General features: G+C 34.7%; 1 protein-coding gene and 1 long non-coding RNA gene across 14 annotated transcripts in view; one reads left to right on the plus strand and one right to left on the minus strand.

Annotated features, from left to right (window-relative positions):
- The window catches only part of ADAM23 (ADAM metallopeptidase domain 23), a 64,974-nt gene that overhangs the window by 15,673 nt on the left and 31,790 nt on the right, over window positions 1–17,511 (plus strand). For all 11 annotated transcript variants that reach the window (XM_090144164.1, XM_090144166.1, XM_090144170.1 and 8 more), the window contains exons 4-11: window positions 942–1,005; window positions 5,161–5,243; window positions 5,921–5,984; window positions 8,193–8,265; window positions 8,772–8,845; window positions 9,704–9,769; window positions 12,910–12,981; window positions 15,433–15,599. In XM_090144164.1, coding sequence (XP_090000290.1) covers window positions 942–1,005; window positions 5,161–5,243; window positions 5,921–5,984; window positions 8,193–8,265; window positions 8,772–8,845; window positions 9,704–9,769; window positions 12,910–12,981; window positions 15,433–15,599 — 663 coding nt within the window. The remainder of the gene's footprint in view (window positions 1–941; window positions 1,006–5,160; window positions 5,244–5,920; window positions 5,985–8,192; window positions 8,266–8,771; window positions 8,846–9,703; window positions 9,770–12,909; window positions 12,982–15,432; window positions 15,600–17,511) is intronic.
- LOC149917280 (uncharacterized) overlaps window positions 1–17,511 on the minus strand; it is a 33,323-nt gene that overhangs the window by 4,588 nt on the left and 11,224 nt on the right. For all 3 annotated transcript variants that reach the window (XR_016468347.1, XR_016468348.1, XR_016468346.1), the window contains 2 exons: window positions 7,197–7,282; window positions 5,634–5,736 (listed from right to left, as the gene is read on the minus strand). This is a non-coding gene — a long non-coding RNA (uncharacterized LOC149917280). The remainder of the gene's footprint in view (window positions 1–5,633; window positions 5,737–7,196; window positions 7,283–17,511) is intronic.

Raw genomic sequence — 17,511 nt, forward strand, 5'->3', positions numbered from 1 at the left:
CAGAACTATTTTGTCACACCAAGCTTTCATCATAATGATGGTTTTTATTCATAGCAGCAGTACTTTTTTTTTAATCTGTGTCACTATCAGATGCTTTCATGACATTTCTGTTTGGAAGGCTCTTAAAGGCCTTAAAACTGCTGAGAAGTCTGGACCACACGGAGTAATGTGCTTATATCACATATGCAGTGGTGCCAACTAACATGTTCAAATGCTTTGCTGTCCTAAGGGTGCTGTGCTGCAACCGGCTCACTGGGTGAGATGTGAATGAGACATTGGAGGTGTCTAAAAAAAAAATAGAATTGTAAGGTATTTACAGTACAGGGATTTCTTTTTTGCTTCAGAAATGTATCTTGCCAGAGTGGTTTGGAAAAAAATGAGTGAAAAAGGGGTCTGAAAAGAAACTGTGAAACAAACAAAAGGGATGGTATGTGTTTTTTGCATTTGTGTTTGTTTGGTTATTTTTAAAGAAAGTTTTTTGGAAAAAAGTTAAGACTTTTGTAGATGAGAAAGCAAGGTACAGATGATACAGATACACTGTTGTCTACAGGACAATCACGTATGTATTTGTCCATTCCTGCATATAACGTATATAATTTTTAGATCGAAAGTAAAATGTTTCTGAAAACAGTACCGAGCTAAGCATACACATAGAAAGTAACAGTCGTGGGCAGCTAGCAAAATTCTGAAGTCACTGGATTTTTTATTTTTATATGTTCAGGATAATCATAAGACTAAAATAGGATAGGAGAACTGAACACACTCTGTCTCCTAGAGCATAATCAAACCTACTGGTCACAAGTTGTTTGGTTTGTTTTTTAAGGTTATTTAATGGAAAGAAAAAATGGTTTGATTCTAATTAAAGCATTCACGTAGCAGTATAAAGAATAATCAGATTTTTCTCATCTTGATGTTTCGGTTTTTGTTTTTTGTTTTTACAGTGATTTGTTATCTTCCAATTATGTGGAGATTCACTATGAAGATGGGAAACAGAAGTTTTCTAAGGTACTGCACTTTTAAAATGTGTCAGAATGGTATTTCTGGGGGAACAATGCCAATAACATGTATTTAAAAAAGGGTCGAAACACCAGAAGCCTTTTTACAGACACATAAGGATGTTCATCTGGGCTGGGGTAGGAAATAGGCAGTGATGGATGATCCAGGTAGTGCTAGAACAGTTGTGCCTTGTAAAATGTAGGAGATGGAGGGATGTAAGTCACCATTAGTACAGTGTTTATTACATGTAGTTAGCACAAATTGCAAGAGGAGCAGATAGTGCAAATACAAGATGTACAAACAGAAAACTTGCAGTGACTTTTCTTTGTGAGAATTATACAGCTGGGAAACAAAAAAAAAAAAAAAAAGAAGAAGAAGAAAAACTTAACTGGAGTTAGTAGAAAGCTAGCATGTTACCTGACATCTAATTAATTTAGTTTGTCAAACTGGCTCCTAAGTTGAATTCAGTGCCAGTAAGCAATTGATACGAAGACATAAAGTTATGCAAGATAGTTTTGCACTGTGGAAATGAGAATCAACTTTTGATTGTATTAACAATATGAAGACTGATAGGTTCAAAGGAACATTATAAAATACATTTCCAGGGAGTGACTTTATTTCATAGTTGATACAAATGCTGGAACGTTTGTTGTGAGCTTATTATATGTGAAACATATCCCTATTTAGAGTGGAGAAAAGCAAGCAATCCCGTTACATTTATGCATTCAGTGAAGTGAGACTTTCTGGCCATATATTAGACACCTGATTATTTTGCCTTTGCTATAGAGAACTACAAATAAAAGAGATAGATTAGGTCAAAATAAAACTATTGCATTGCAACTTAATTATTGCAGTGAATTGTTTTGTATTCTACTGAAAATATTTTCACGTGACATACTAAGAAAAAGTGATTTTGTTTCCTTAAGACTCAGTACTGTGCAGAATGGGCAAAAAAGCAAAATGATGCAAGAAAACAGATCCCTTTGGAATTTGGACAGACTCATGCAATTGTTAGCTGCAGCACTGGCACTGAGCACTGCGGTTGCTGAATCATGAATCTGACTGGAAAATTATATTGCAACTTTAGACTGAGCAAATGTACTGCCTTTGCATGCGGCAGTAATTTGATCCACGCTTCCTAGGGGATCTTCTCTCAATTGATTTGTTTAGAAACAATAATTTAGCTTTAATTTATAACTAATTAGTGCATTAATGTCTTCATTATAAGTTCAAAAAATATACAAACAATTAATTAAGGAGATTAAATGAGAACTACATCCCAAGCTTTTTGCAGTATCTTATAATCCTTTCTAGACTTGAAAAAAAATGATTGTTTTGTTTCTGGATGTGGATGCGAAGATGTGAGATCTTGATGAAAAATACTGTATTTTGTAGATTTTATTAAAAGAGTGAAAACTTCAGGAAACAAGCAGTAATTTTCTCACTTGCATGACAGTCTATAAAAAAGAAAAAGATTGAAAAGCTGCTTGTGCAAGTAAGATGATCACCAGTTGTTCAAAAGCATGTTCTGAGTATTCTCACTAATGGAGAAGTAAATACATGACGGTTGCGTTTTGTATAATACTTTGATTTAATTGTGCAGAATAGACTGTTGGGAATTTCATTCAGAATTTGAATAACTCATTAAATAAGGTCCAAAATAGAAATAATGCTGTGCATAGTTGAAGAGCATTTACATTTTTTGTTAATTCCTCAAGTCATAATAAGTGCAAAGAAATGGTTCTGGTATGCGTGTTGGAATTCAGATGATATACGACCCCAGAATTAAGAGTATGATGATGAATGCTACATTTTCAATTGATGTGGGAGCAAGACAACTTTACTTAAAAGGTTTTTAATGCAGCTTTATGAAAAGACTTCTTAGTTGTTATTGTTGATAGATAATAATGACAAACTAATTAAGTAAATTGTTGTCATTCAGTTTTCTTATTTTATCGTCGTTCACTTTAGCAGCAGAAGTTGTGTTATTTAAAAGCTTCTAAGTTCACCAGATCTTTTTCTTTCACCATGCTTTGGAAAATCAGAATAGTGTTTTGGGTTGTTTCTAAACATTTATATCCAGAGCAGTCTTGTTTTTATTGTTTTCACGGATAGAAGATAAATATACTTGTTTACTAGTTTGTATCAGTCCTGTGAAGCTAGTTTAGTCTACCCTTGTCTGCAATAAGTAGTTCTGTAAGCCTGTAACAGTCTAACCACTTTATGTAGCAGTATTTTATGGAATTTTAGAGATTAGTGATTCTGCTGTCCAGCAGTAAGGATGGAAAAAGTTATAAATAAATAAATCAGATTTAAAAGATCTTCATGAAAATATTTTAATGCTAGCAATTCTTGTATGTGAGTAGATGATGATTTGACAATACAGTTATTTCTGAATTTCTCATCTGAATCATGTATTTGTAGTCTGGTCTTAAAATACATTGTAGAAGCCTTTTAGCTTCTGCGTAATAGAATTGTGCTTCCTCTTTCTGAGATCAGGAATCTGAGTTTTCTACAAAACGAAGCAGCTTCGGTGTGTTCAGTGTGTTTTATGGAGTTCAGGGTGGGTGCTGTGACACATAGTAGCAGTAGACACAGTAGCCATTACATGTGGGATAGAGCATGTTTCTGGAAAGTGAAGAGATTGGAGGTAGTTCTCCTCAGTGACCTGGGAAACTTGAGTGCTGTAGGCATTAGCCAGAGGAGGGGCTTTTTTAGGTACTAGTTTATACTCTGGAGGAATGAAAAACAACACAAAACAAATGATAGCCACTGCAACTGTGTTTTGTGAGGGTCTCAAAACTTTGTCGGTCTCTTAGATGCATTCTGAGCATCTTTGAAGTCCCCTTCAATGGCTGGGCTGCTTCTATGCCCACTTCAGTGGAAGCTTAGTGAGGAGCCAATTGCTTCAGGAGAGGAGAGCTCAGCTTAGTTTGTTCTGTAATGAAGAGCTGGATGAGCCCGAGGAGCTTGCACTTTGAATTCAGAGGAAAGCATGCAGCATTCACTAGAGTTTAGGTCACATATGAGCAAGGCTTTTCTGGATTAGAACTTCAATATTTTATGTACCAATTTTTCTCTGTAGCATTTTGATCTCTGATTTTGTCCTGTTCCCCTGATATATACACATATTGCAGCTTGACTAACCTTCCTGTGGAGCCCTGACAGACTGTATTCAGAGTTGCACTGAAAGCCCATTTGATAGCATATTTGGCTCTAATTCTGTTCTGCCTAATTCTTGCGGCTTCTAACTTGTCAAATCCTGTATTGCAGCATTCAGCAGGTCTCCCTCACTTTGTGTAATTAAGGCTTTTGAGAACTCGCATCTTGAGTGTAGGTCACCTAATGTTGGGTTGTTTTTTGCTTGTTTAATTCTCTAACATTTAAACATGCTTGTAGGAAATTTGTGTTATTTTTTTTAAGAGCAGGAACTTGTCTAAAATATGACTGCTGATTAGCTCATGAAACCATAAAAGTACTATCTTTTTAACATAGTCACATTTTGCATCTGCTTTTAATTTTATGCAGTTAAAATCAAGAATTGACTTTTATTATTCTTATGAGCTATAAACTGAGAATTAAACTTTGCATTTTAGTGTTGCTAAGCCATGTTCACTCATCAATAATACTGGTACCTATAGTCTAATGATATAATGTTTACATTAATAGTTTTTTAGAGAGAGAAAAATCAAACCTGAGTTGGTAGAATGCAAATTGAAGCTGAACACATGCCAGGTAATTGATGAACATTGTATTACTTATAACTTTAGTGGACCTGGTAGGTATCAAGAAACAAGTCAGCTCATGTAACCTGCATTACATAACAGTTCTGTAGCATCAATTTACAGCAAAGAAATACGTTTGAAAAAAAAAAAAAAGAAAAAAAAAAAAGAAAGATGAGGGGTGCTGTGACATCAGCAAGAGAATAACTCACATTATAACTTGAAGGCATAAAATATTCTTTACCAGGGAAGTTTTACTATCAACTTGTAATAGTCATTGGGATGTGGTTTAACCAGAGACTGCTTTCTCTGAAATTTTACCTAGTGGAAGATGTTAGAGATGTTTCCCCTTAGATTTAAACAATAGACATGAAATCAGAGCAATTTTCTGTGTTTTTTCTTCTTTCTTTTCTATTTTTTTTTTTTTTTTTAACTTTAATAGGGTGGGGAGCACTGCTACTACCATGGAAGTATCAGAGGTATCAAGGATTCCAGAGTTGCTCTTTCAACTTGTAATGGGCTTCAGTAAGTGCACTTCCTCAGTTTTCAAACAAGGCTATTAACTAGTTACTACTCTTGAATATTATATCATAATGTGTGGTGGACTAAAATTTTCCAAACCAAAAAATGCTTGAAATTTCAAAATACCGGTGCCTGCTTTGCCAATCTGCTCACACCTTTTTTAGTATCATTAGAATTAAAGTCTTTTGATAATATCTCATGAGACCTTTGAATATGGTAAGTGGCAAAAAGTATTTCACTAAAATGATTTACTGTAGTAGAGAATGAACAAGAATTGTACTCTGGCAGTCTGTTTGCTCAGTATGCATGCATGAAAGCCCACAGAAGAATTTTTCTTTTTGTTAGATAATTAAAAAGAAAAAAAAAAATTAGTTACTGTTAAATGTAACTTACTTTATTTTGCTGCTGATATCTCCCTTATGACTCCCTGTTTTCTAGGTCCAATATTTATACTCTGGTTTTTGATCATTACATTACCATTACATGTACCTGATTTCTGAAAAAATAATAAAAAAAATTCTTAATTCCAGTCACATATGCTGATAATGTATATACATATGGAATTATTCTAATATTGATCAGAGTTTCAGTTTTGGTTTTATTTTCTTAAAAAACATTTGATGGAGTCAAGTTAATTCTCATGTAATACTAAATGTCAGTTCTGTTTCTCCATGTTCTAGTGGCATGTTTGAAGACAGTGCTTATGTGTACTTGATAGAACCGATGGATTTGACTCACAGTGCAGTAAGTTTATTTTGATCTGATTTTCATTTGGTTTGGGAAAGAGAGTGTTCAGGGAATACCAAATAAAAATTAGAGGATAAATCAGTAAATTAGTGATCTGTGTTGTGTGTTCATATGAGAAACAAAAGTATTTTAAAACACCTGATTGGACTTAAGATAAGAAATGTGCGAGTATAAACTGACTAACATTTTCCCTTCCTTTTCTTTCATTTTTCCTTTTCCTAGTCACTGTTAATCACTTAGCTGCTGGAAATAGAATAGTAAGATGTTTTCCATAGCAGATGGCTACGCACTGTCAAAAGGTGTCTATCCATTTGCTCTAGTACTCGAACTAAAGAATTTATAAATTTATAGAAGGGTGTGGAAGTCATCCTTCTCACAAAGCTGTTGGATCCAAGTTGCTCTTTGAACTACCATATTTCTAGTAAGATCTTAATGAAATAGATAATTATATCTGAGTATAGATGTGTGTAAAGTCACTTTAATTATTCTGATCCAGCTTAGTCATATATTCAAATATTTACATTGGATTTAGGACTGTATTTATGCAAAAATCTTATTAACTAATTATTTTTGTACTTCACATAAAGTATATCACAGCACAGCTGTTCCTAAAACTGTCTATTTATAAAATTGACTACATTTCAGACAGTAACAAAACCAGGAAGGTCTCTACATCCTGAATGGTTCAGAGGTTTGAGTGTTTTTCAGCAGAATGATTCTGTAATGCTGAGTTGTAAACCTTAAGAATTTTCTACCTCACCTAGTCTTGTTGGGTCTATTCCACATGCTGTATCACAGCTCCCAAATGTGCCTCACTCAAGTACTTACTAGTATATGATAATTACATAATCCTGCAGAACTTATATGTTTTAGTGACTTTAAATATTGATTTGTAGCCCAGAGAAAAATCTACAAAATCTTTGACTCCTGAAGTTTTCAAAAAAGGTGAATCAGCATTCAAAGGAATCAGCATAGTTTAGCTGTTCAACTATTGGGCTGTGCAGGAGACTATATGGACACTGAAAAATGCTGCAACTGGAAAGAATGACATTTCTCAGTCTCCTCAAAAGCTGTATTACATGCTATGTGTTAAGCCATGTTAAGCTACATTTTGATGTAGCACATCTTCATAAAGATTGTGAGGCTGAAAACTGACAGTACTGTACTGTAAATTTAGTGATGCTGTAAATTTGTTGAAATTATACTTACAATTGTATCCGTACAGAAGTCAGAGGAGAAGTTCTACAACTGAGATACTGTCTGCCAATGTTGTTGAGGATTCAAGTGGTAGAATTCTGAATGAAAAGAGGACAGATGATTTTTTTTTTTCAAAATGCTCAAGATCAAAACAGTACAGCTACAGAGAATTTTCAGAGACTCGCATTATTGTTTTTCCTTTGTGAGATAATATCTTGGCCACAGGCTTCAGGATGTAGATTATTCAGTTTGATTAACCGTAACTATGGTGGATGCTATATAAAACATTTTTTTTCCAGAAGAAAAAAAAAACAGCAAAAGTGTGCTCTTATTTCCTTTAGTTCATTATATATTTCTTTCCCAGGAGTTACAGAACAGTAGCATCCTACCCTTTGAAAGGAATTGCATGTTTTGGCAGCTTGTATAGAAGAAGTGTTACAGAAAAAAAGACAAGTGTCTTCTAGAGATATCAAAATGCAATAATGTGGGGCATGTCAGGCTTCTAAAGAACACACGCGTTAAAAGGCTGCTTGGTGTACTCAACGCTTACAGTGGAACAAGCCTCTTAAAGATAACATATTGATTAGTTTCTTGCATTTTGCTGCAATTAAGAGGATAGATTTTTGTCATAAATATGAAACGGATCCTTCATTTCTTCTGGGAGTGGAAGATTTCATCTAAACATATGCTCTTTAATTTGATTTATTGGAATAAATGATTTGCATTTTCTAGCACTAAGGATTTTAAAGGACACTTTTCAAGCAATCTCAAAAACATCTCTGATATCTGAGTTTTGGATGCCAGTAAATGCTCTATGATTTGCTTAGGATTGCAAACATTGCTTCAAATTGCTGCTGTGTGAAATTGGTACTGTGGTTGTTTGTGTTTTGTGAAAAAGTAATAAAAATGATAAATATTAATGAGAAATGATATTGAAAGAAATGCCTTACTTTTCACTCCACGGTATTAATTAGAAGAAAATGATGCATGTTTTTCTTTTCTTAACAGGAAAGTAGAAGTAGACCACATATCATCCAGAGAACTTCTGGAACACAAGCTTCCAAGCAGCTGCAGGACCATGGTATGGTTTTGCTTATGAGTTTTTCAGTATTGAAAATAGTTGTATGTATAACTTGAATAATTTGAATATTAGGCTAATAGAGATATTTAAAATTGATGATCATTTAGAAACACTTGAAAAATAAATACTAAACTTTTTTTTAATAATTATTGCAATGGATCTCAGAAAAGCCGCTGACAAACTTTCATCTATGAAGACCAACCAACTTTCTTCTGCAGGTCATAATTTAATCAGTGATAGGAATGCTATTGAGGACAAGAAATGAAAGAAAACGTATATCCTAAGCCCAGTCTACAATCTTTCTATCTTCCCTTGCATGCTTTAATTCTAAACTTAGATTTCCAAGTGACTTGAGTTTTGATATGAAATACTTATTGCATATTTTACAAGAATGAACTTTTCTATATAAAAAGTTATTCTAATTTTGGTGATCTTAATCTCTTTTTGGACTTTACACTAGTAGCTTAAAATAATGCCATGAAATTCTTAAATTCTGATTTGTACAGAGACTGAATCTAGTTCCAAATGGCCCTTTATCTCTGAACTACTGTGGCTGAAGAGAAAGAGAAGAAGGAGAGCAGTGAGTACAAATGTGACCCTTAGTTAAAAACAAAGCCCAAACCATTCAGTTTGGATTTTGAGATAACAGAAGCTTTAGAAAATAAATGTTTTGGTAGCTTGAAACTGCTATGTAATACAATTATCAAATAAATTACTCACATAAAAGCAAAACCGTGCATCAATTGAACAGAAGTTTAGTAATGAAAATGACTTTAGAAAGTGGGGTGAATTTTAGATTTTAAATCTGCTTGATAAAGATTATTTTTGGATGAAATATTGCTATTTGAAGGTAGCTGATTTTATTTTCACTTGGTGTGTTAAGTAGCCTGATCAAAGAAGAAATCCAAATAAGGACATCTAATTTGACTGGGTTACTGAGAGAACAAAAGTTGACAGTCCTCGTGATCTACAGATGTATATGCATGAGAGCAAGAGGAATAATTGGGTTTAAGAAAAATAATTTGTATTTCTTCACTGACTTGTACAATCTATGGCTTATTTTTGGAAGGCTCATCTATTTTTAGAAACTTCCTCTTCAAATCTGTGATGAATAGTAGCCAAGAGTTTCCAGCATTGAGATTATTTTTTTTCTCCTTTATTTAAGTAAGGAGGGAAGGAGTGGTGACTTCTGTACTGAACCAAAAAGTAAATTCTAAACTTATTCCAAATGATGCAGCTCAGATTCCAAGCCAGTGTCAATTATCAAAACTGACCAAGTTAGTGGAGCTATTTACCATAGTAGAAGGTCTGACTCACTTCTTATAGACTTAGAAACTCTACATAATATTTACAGGTAATCCTATTAAATCAGCAGCTGCAGTTTTTTTTGAAAATTCTTCCATCTTCATGATTTCTCAGCATTTCTTTAATCCATCAGGCATCTCGTGGTGTCTTTGAAGAAATGAAATATCTGGAGCTCATGATTGTCAATGACCACAAAATGGTAGGTATATTAATTCATTGATTCCTTTTGATTATAATTTGTACACTGATGAACGACACTATACATTATCAAGTCCTTTTGGGTCAGATATTTAATTTATCAGCAGCTGGTGGTGATAACACTCTAAGACATAGGCTGTAATACCAGTACCATTTGTTTGATTCACAAAGTATTTGTTATTTGTTTAAAATGACTAAGAGGGGGGGAAAAAGTAATTATTGAGGATAAACTGGAAAAAATGAGACCAGGTAAGGTATCAATTATGATACCTCTGTTAAAAATGGAAAAGAGAATTGTCAATGGAGCAGTGTGTTTTTTTAAGAGAGATTATTGTTCAGTTTCCACATTTTGGGAATCCCATGTCTCAGTACTGAAATGTTTTAACCACTGAACTATTGGACAGAAGGTTGATTGTTGTTACTGTCACAGTCTTAAGTTATATATTATATTCTCCTTCTACCTTCTTTCTCTCAGATTTTCTGTGATTTTTTTTTTTTTTTTTTCCTGCTAAAATGCACTTGTCCCTGTAGTTAATAAAAAGATTTTTCTCCTCTGTAAGACTAAGGTAACTCTGACTCTCTTGGTAAGAATTAAGTGTATTCCCTGAGCTGAGTTTTATTCTGATGAGTACTTTTCATTTTGTATTTTTGTAGATTCCAAACTGCTTTGGTATTCTGAAAATCTGATACACGTTTTCAGAACTTGTCAGAAGTAACCCCCCCCCCCTTGACGTAGTCCAGTAGCTACGCTTTAGCCAGAGCACATGGTTAAAACATTAAGTATAGGTTTAAATTTCTTTCTAATAAGGAAGGATATATTGCAACCCATAGCAAGTTCTTCATGAACATGATTTTTTTTCCTCATGAACTTGATTTTTGCTTCATTTTGAGCCTGGTTTTAAGGAAATTTAGCTTTCCCAACTTGCCTCTTAGTATGATTTTGCTTCTCTGTGTGCAAAACCTTTTTTAAAAAGCAAATTATGTTTATGAACATTCAGCTTATTTTATTTGCAAGTTAGAACGATTTTGAAGTTTCTATACAAGCTCATTGAATCTATCATGCTGCAGTATGTTTTCCCAGTTATTTTTGTTGTTTTGGACTCTTTAGTCAGCACTGAAGGATAATGTTAGAGAGTCAGTCTCAGAACAGGATGCAGTATTTTGCAGATAATATAATCTTTCCAGAACTATTTTATAATCTGTACAAATACTCTGGCTTGAAAATAACATATACTTAATCTGCATCAAATCAGCAATGTGGAGGAAATTTGAATGAGCAAGAGTAGTAGGACAAAGATTTCTTCAACCATTTTCATTTGTAAACCTATCTGCTAGAAGAGGAGTGTTCACATGTTAGTAATATAGTGGCAGGGCATAGTAAGTAAAGTTACAGATATTTTCTTATCTTGTCTGAGATCTGTGGTTGGTACTTCTTATAAAGAGACACATTTCTGTGTCTGATTCCTCTGGCTTCTCGTTAATGGACATGCTTACAGGACAACCATCCTGTTCCTTATGCTTGTAACAGATGCTAACTGTTGCCTCCTGTCAAGCTTTATTTGTTAGATCTTGAAACCACAAACACTCAAGATGACTTGCTTCTGAATTGTCAGTGATTCAGAAGCTTATTTTCAAGGAATAAACCAGATACACTTAAGGCAGCATTCATGGGTCTGAGAGTTCGTGTGGACTTTTAAGGATTTCAGTTTACCAGTAGAGGGCAGATTTCTCCTGAAGATTGCATGCTGGAAGTTAGTGCCTTAAATCTTTGAACATTGTGTTATTAAGAGATCAATATGTCTTTTCACAAAATTTTCACTTCCTCTAGCACTAAAAACACACCTAAATGTATTTAAATTGTCAAACACTTTACGAGTTGACTGCTTAATTTCTGTTTTAGAAGCTATGTTTAATGACATCAAATATTGGTATTGAATCTAATATTAAAGTAGTATTCTGAAAGCAAGAACATTTTCAAAGCATATTATTTTAATTTTCCATTTCTGAGACAGTTTGACATTGCGTCAAAGCAAAGATAACCAAGCAGCTCTTCCCCCATTGTTTTTGTTCTAGTATCCTGGCTCCCTAGGGAGCAAACTGAATCCCATAACATGGCTGCTATTCTCAGTGTGCATCCTAAGCACTCGTACTGCAGCTGGCAGTGAACACCTGCATTTGTTTAAAAAAAAAATAAAACAAAAACACCAAACACTTTTCTGCAGTCAAATGAATGAGTCTCAGCCACTGTTAAACAGTTTAGTGAACTTTTGTTGTCTCTGTGGCATTTTGCCTGTATAAAACTAGCTTGCTTATGCAAAAGAACGAATTTAAAGTGGTGGAAAAAATGTTATCTAACATGGAGAAGGAAACTTTGAAGACTGCAAATCGTATTGTGTAATACAATTTTGTTTTATAATTTTAGGTTTTTTTGAGGTCATGAATTCATCCTTAGACACTAAGGCAGCGACTTTGGAAGGATTGATATTGGGCAGAAGCGATTTGTGGGCATGATGTGGAAAGACATAAGCAATTACAGTGACATGCACAGGTCATAGGGGACAGAACTTGTAATACAGCTCATTGAAGTCTATAAAAATGGGAAAAAAAAGTTTGATAGTCACTTTAACTCTTTTGACACTTGAAACACATATTTACTTTTACCATGTGTTCCCTTTTCTTCTTCCTTTTTGTCATAACTAATGCTACTGCCATAAAAATTTGGTGTATAGTAAAGAAAGGATGCCCTTGCAAAGAGCTGTAAACAAGGCAACTGAGAAATGCCTCCGCTTCGGGTTTTGTAATTAATGCTATGGAATGTGGCTAAGTACTGTCTGATACTTAACTCAGCAGGTTAAGCACGCTTCTAATGAGTACAACGTTCTCTCATTACAAGCTCACGTTTATGTGCTCTAGAGATGCAATGTAATTTTGACTTGAACATTTGAACTCTGCTTCTAGTTATGATATTTCGTGTGGTTAAATGATCCTCCCGGGATTCTTGAAGATGAGATATAGGCTATTATGTTTTGAGTTTTTCCCCACAGTCTTTCTTAAAATATTAATTTTCCTTCCTCGCTTTAAAGTTACTGAACAGTAATAAATATTTACATTCTCACTGTGTTCTTCTTTTTCTTCTTATAGTTCAAAAAGCATCGTTCTTCAAATGCGTACACAAACAATTTCGCAAAATCTGTGGTGAACCTTGTAGATGCTGTAAGTATCAGTGTGTCTTCTGGAAACTGTATCACTGATTTTATTAGCTTAGCAGTGTATTTAAAAAGTTAACATGAGCAGATAGCAGGATTAAAAAATAAGCAGCTATAAAAATTTCATTTTACATCTCATTTCTGGCTTCTCTGTAGCAAGATAGTGTGTGTGGTGGATGTGTAAGGAGCCACCAAGTTGTTCTTGGCATGTTTCTCAAAGCCTGACTCTACCTTCAGCAGGGTGAATTTCAAACTTGAAGGAGTATTGGTCACTGCTTAAGAATAAGTTTAATTGAGCTTACATTAATGAAATGCATCTAACTGGAAGTGGTTGAAGCTGCAAAAATTTCTTTGCTTACACACTGGGGAAAAAAAACTAAAGAATGTTTTCCTTTTTAAGTCTGTATCTATTTAAATCTATAGTAGAAAACAAAATTGCCATTGTAGCGTGGTACCACTGATGCAGATACCATAGTTGTGTTTTTTACAAGTGATTTTGACAATGCATAGAACATATGAGCTAGAAGTAAGATTTGTAGGAAAATTTGTTGCTTTTCAGAGTTGGGTTTGCAGTGAAGGCAGGATGGATTTTTTGGTAGTGATGAAATACAATGACTGGTTTTTTAGCTTTGAGGAAGCAAAACAGTATTTTATATTCTATGTTTTGTTTAAAGTATTGTTTGTTGAAAATTTAGGTGAGTGTAATTATAACACACAAAATAATGAAAGTGTTTTATAATATTTTTGTGTAACCACCTGAAAATGTTAAATAATAGAAATAACGTTGTTAGTGTTTATGTTGCACATGTCCAAAGAAAGGGTTCTATCCTCATCTTTTTCTCATGCAACCAGTATTACTAGGTATTTCTTCTGTGTTTTAACAACTATTTAACCATCTTTCCTTTCTCTGATCAGTTCCTTCTGTTTTTCCATTTTTCTCTGCCATGTGTGTTTACAGAAACATTCTGCATCTCTCCAGCATAGAATTCAGTCACATTGTAGGGCTCTTGCAAAATGTCATCCTAGTGGCATTCTCTGTAACTGGAGCATGAATTTCTGCCTGGTTATTCCTTCATGCTCCTAGGGAGTGCATTTTATTTCTTATTGAGTAGTATTCAGAAGAAGATGCTGGCTTTCAAAGATTTCAGTTACTCTGTTCTCTCTCTGCCACTTTTTCGTTCCTGTTCACTTCAAGAAATACAGTTTTCATCTCAGCAAACATTGATCCAGCCACATATAATCTCAGTTTTAATTTTTATCATTTTTTCTCAAACATTTAATCATCATCTTGTGCATGTCCTCAGCCCTGCCTCCCTCACACCAAAGCACATTAGTATTCCTTCTTCTTAAAAAGTGGTTGGATAAAATTGAGCTTGTCTGGTAGCACTCTGTCTCTTCTGTATGTACCTCCTTTGTTTCTGAATATTATGCACTCATGTTTTTTACAATACAGAAAGTCTAGCATGCTAGCTAGTGCTAGTTTGTTCAGTACAAACACCATAACTTAAGGAAGATATTTGCAGTTCATGTTGTATATTGCAGGTATGGCTTGAAAACAAGCTAATGAAAGCATATCTTTAATATGGTGATTTATGGAGATGACTGAGTAGCTTTTACAAATTTATAGATTAAGCAGCTAATGGATTAATTATGGAAAGCTTTTTAGATCATAACTGAGCATGTTTCAGTAGGTGTTCTTCGTGTCCCATGAAATACTTTAGATCAGCAGGCTGTCTATTATGGAGAAAGAATATTTCTTGGAGATATGCAATTCCCTTGGTTAACAAAATGTGGCATCTTATGTCTTGAACCTAAAGAGAGCAGCTGTTTTCTTTCAGTAGCAAATACCATGCACAATGTTAAAATTAATATTTTAAAGATGTTTTCTAATTGTTAGGGTCTGGTTGTCATTTACTTATCTACTACTATGGGGACATTAAAATTAATGTAAAATATAATGTTCTTACATAATTCTGTCATTGCTTAAGCTACATAAAGTGATCTTGTTATAAATGAAAATCCAGCTCTGTGTGATTTAAATTTTGTATTAGAGGGAGTTATTCTTGACTGAAGAACTGTCTCTGGCTTTTTTTTTGAGATCAGCCTGTGTACCTTCACATTTCTACTTTGCAGATTTTTGTTTGGGTTTTGTAAGAGACTGAATTAAGTCGTTTGTGAGAATTATGAAGAACAGGGAATCACTAAAAAAAAAAAAGAGAAGAGAATTTATTGGAGTTTTCTGTTGTTGGTTTTCTTTTGTTATTTTTTGTTCTGTCAATCAGAAGCTAGGTTGATCAGATGATTAACTTACAGGAAATCCAAGGCATTACCAGCTAACTGTTTCCCCGTGTTTCCCTCCTGATTTATCCCTCTTGTCCTTCCGCTTTACTCTTACTGGCTAACTGTGCATGTTTGACCCAGTGTTCTACTCCTGTGCCTGTCCTGTCTCTGCCTTCAGATATACAAGGAACAGCTGAACACCAGAGTGGTCCTTGTTGCTGTGGAAACTTGGACAGACAGAGATCGTATTAATATTCACCCTGACCCACTGCAGATGCTTCATGATTTCTCCAAGTATCGGCAACACTACATCAAACAGCACGCTGATGCTGTGCATCTTCTCTCGTATGTATTGTTATACAGTTATTAAGACCATTATTGTTCTACCTACTTTTCTGTCTATTGCTTTTGTCTACCTGTCTTTTAATTACCTTTTTACTTGTTGCTCATTACATCAACGTCTGCCTGCTTTAGCAAGTTATTTCTATTTTTAGTGCATTAATCTATTTGTAATGCACGTAGTATGTACCATGGTCATATTTATATGTATGTATAATATATGTGCAAAATGAAAGCTTAATGTCTTTGCAGCCTGGAGACAGTGTCAGACAATTAAAATGTCTCCTCGTGAGCCCTTAAGGACACTTGCTTTTGCTGATGATTTGTAAGTCACAATGGAAGAACAGGAGAGGGCAGACTGACAGCATTACGCGTTGCTGCTAAAACATGTTTATTTACACATGTAGCTACAGTTGCATGTAATGTAAGTAACATGTAACTGTAGTTATGTGTTACTGTAACAGCAGGAGATCTCTTCCTGTAGGGATACAGTAGACTCTTAACCTAGGCACTGTGTTTTTGAGGGAAGTGCAGGTTGTGTAGTTAGCCCCAACATCAACCTTGGGCAACTCTATCTATTACTTCACACATAGTAAAGAGAAGGAACAGTGTGGTCCCCTGTTAAGCATAAGGATTTTAACCCTTTCCCAGCCACACTACAGAGGATGGAATAACAAATACTTCTCCTATTATTCATTTTTTACTGGGGAGCATTAAGATAGAGGCTGGAGGAAATTCTTCATCCCGTGTCATAGCTGCACTGCCTTAATATAGATGCTGAAACACAATGCTAATTTTGTTTCTCATAAGATATGCAAGCACTGACGATATGCACTTTAATTACTTTTATGCGTATATTGTCTTACTTGCTGAATAGATGTTCTGACTCTCTAATTGTTATCTTGATTGTGAATCGAGATTCTTTTGTAAATGTAAAGTATATTTCAGCTTTTAGGAGTGACAAGTGATTGAAGACTGCTACAGGGACCTTGTCTGAATTTCTTCCTGCTTCAGTAATTGGATTCTCAAATTGCTATTAAGTGATATTTTATAAAACAATCTCTTTGTAAAAATAACTAGAGTGAGCTAAATGTGGCAGGATGAGGTACCAAGAAGATGAAATCATAGCTGCTATCTAGAATGAAAGATAAGAGTGTTCGAAGTAATAACACATCTGAAAAGGAAAATAACCCAAGGCTGGGCCTGACTTTCCTGAAGGTATCTGTTGTGCATCTGATAAGATGGTAAAATCTTTCCCACAGTGTTCTGAAACACTGTTATTCTCAAAAAGTAGAGATGACATTTTTATGAGCAGCCATTTGTATTAAATGGAGCCAGTGAACACTGACAGTCTAATATTACTGCATTCATATGCTAACCAAATTTGAGAATCATAGAATGGCTTGGGTTGGAACAGACCCAATATCTAGAATAGAATCTAGTTCCAACCACCTGCAGCCATGAGCAGGGTTGCCAACCACTAAATCAAGCACTTCTCTTAGCATGTCCATATTTTGATCTGGAGTTGAAACAGAACTTGAATGGTTTTGTTTTTAGATGATCATTCACAATGGTGATACATTTCAGTACAGAATTCCTTCTTGATAGATTATAAACTGGAATACAGAATCATCAAGGTTGGAGAAGACCTCCAAGCTGATCCAGTTCAATCATCATCCTTCTATCACCAGTATTTCCCCACAAAACCATGTCCCTCACTACAGCATCTAAACATTTCTTAAATACTTCCAGGGACAGTGACTCCACCGCCTCCCTGGGCAGCCCATTCCAGCACCTTACCACTCTTTCAGAAAATAAATTTTCCCTAATATCCAACCTGAAACTGGTGCAACTTGAGGCCATTCCCTCTAGTCCCATTACTAGTTACACAGAAGAAGAGGCTGGTCCTCACCTCGCC

Source organism: Phasianus colchicus, chromosome 7 (genome assembly GCF_987193195.1).
Source record: "Phasianus colchicus chromosome 7, bPhaCol1.hap1.1, whole genome shotgun sequence".
NCBI classification, from domain to species: Eukaryota; Metazoa; Chordata; class Aves; order Galliformes; family Phasianidae; genus Phasianus; species Phasianus colchicus.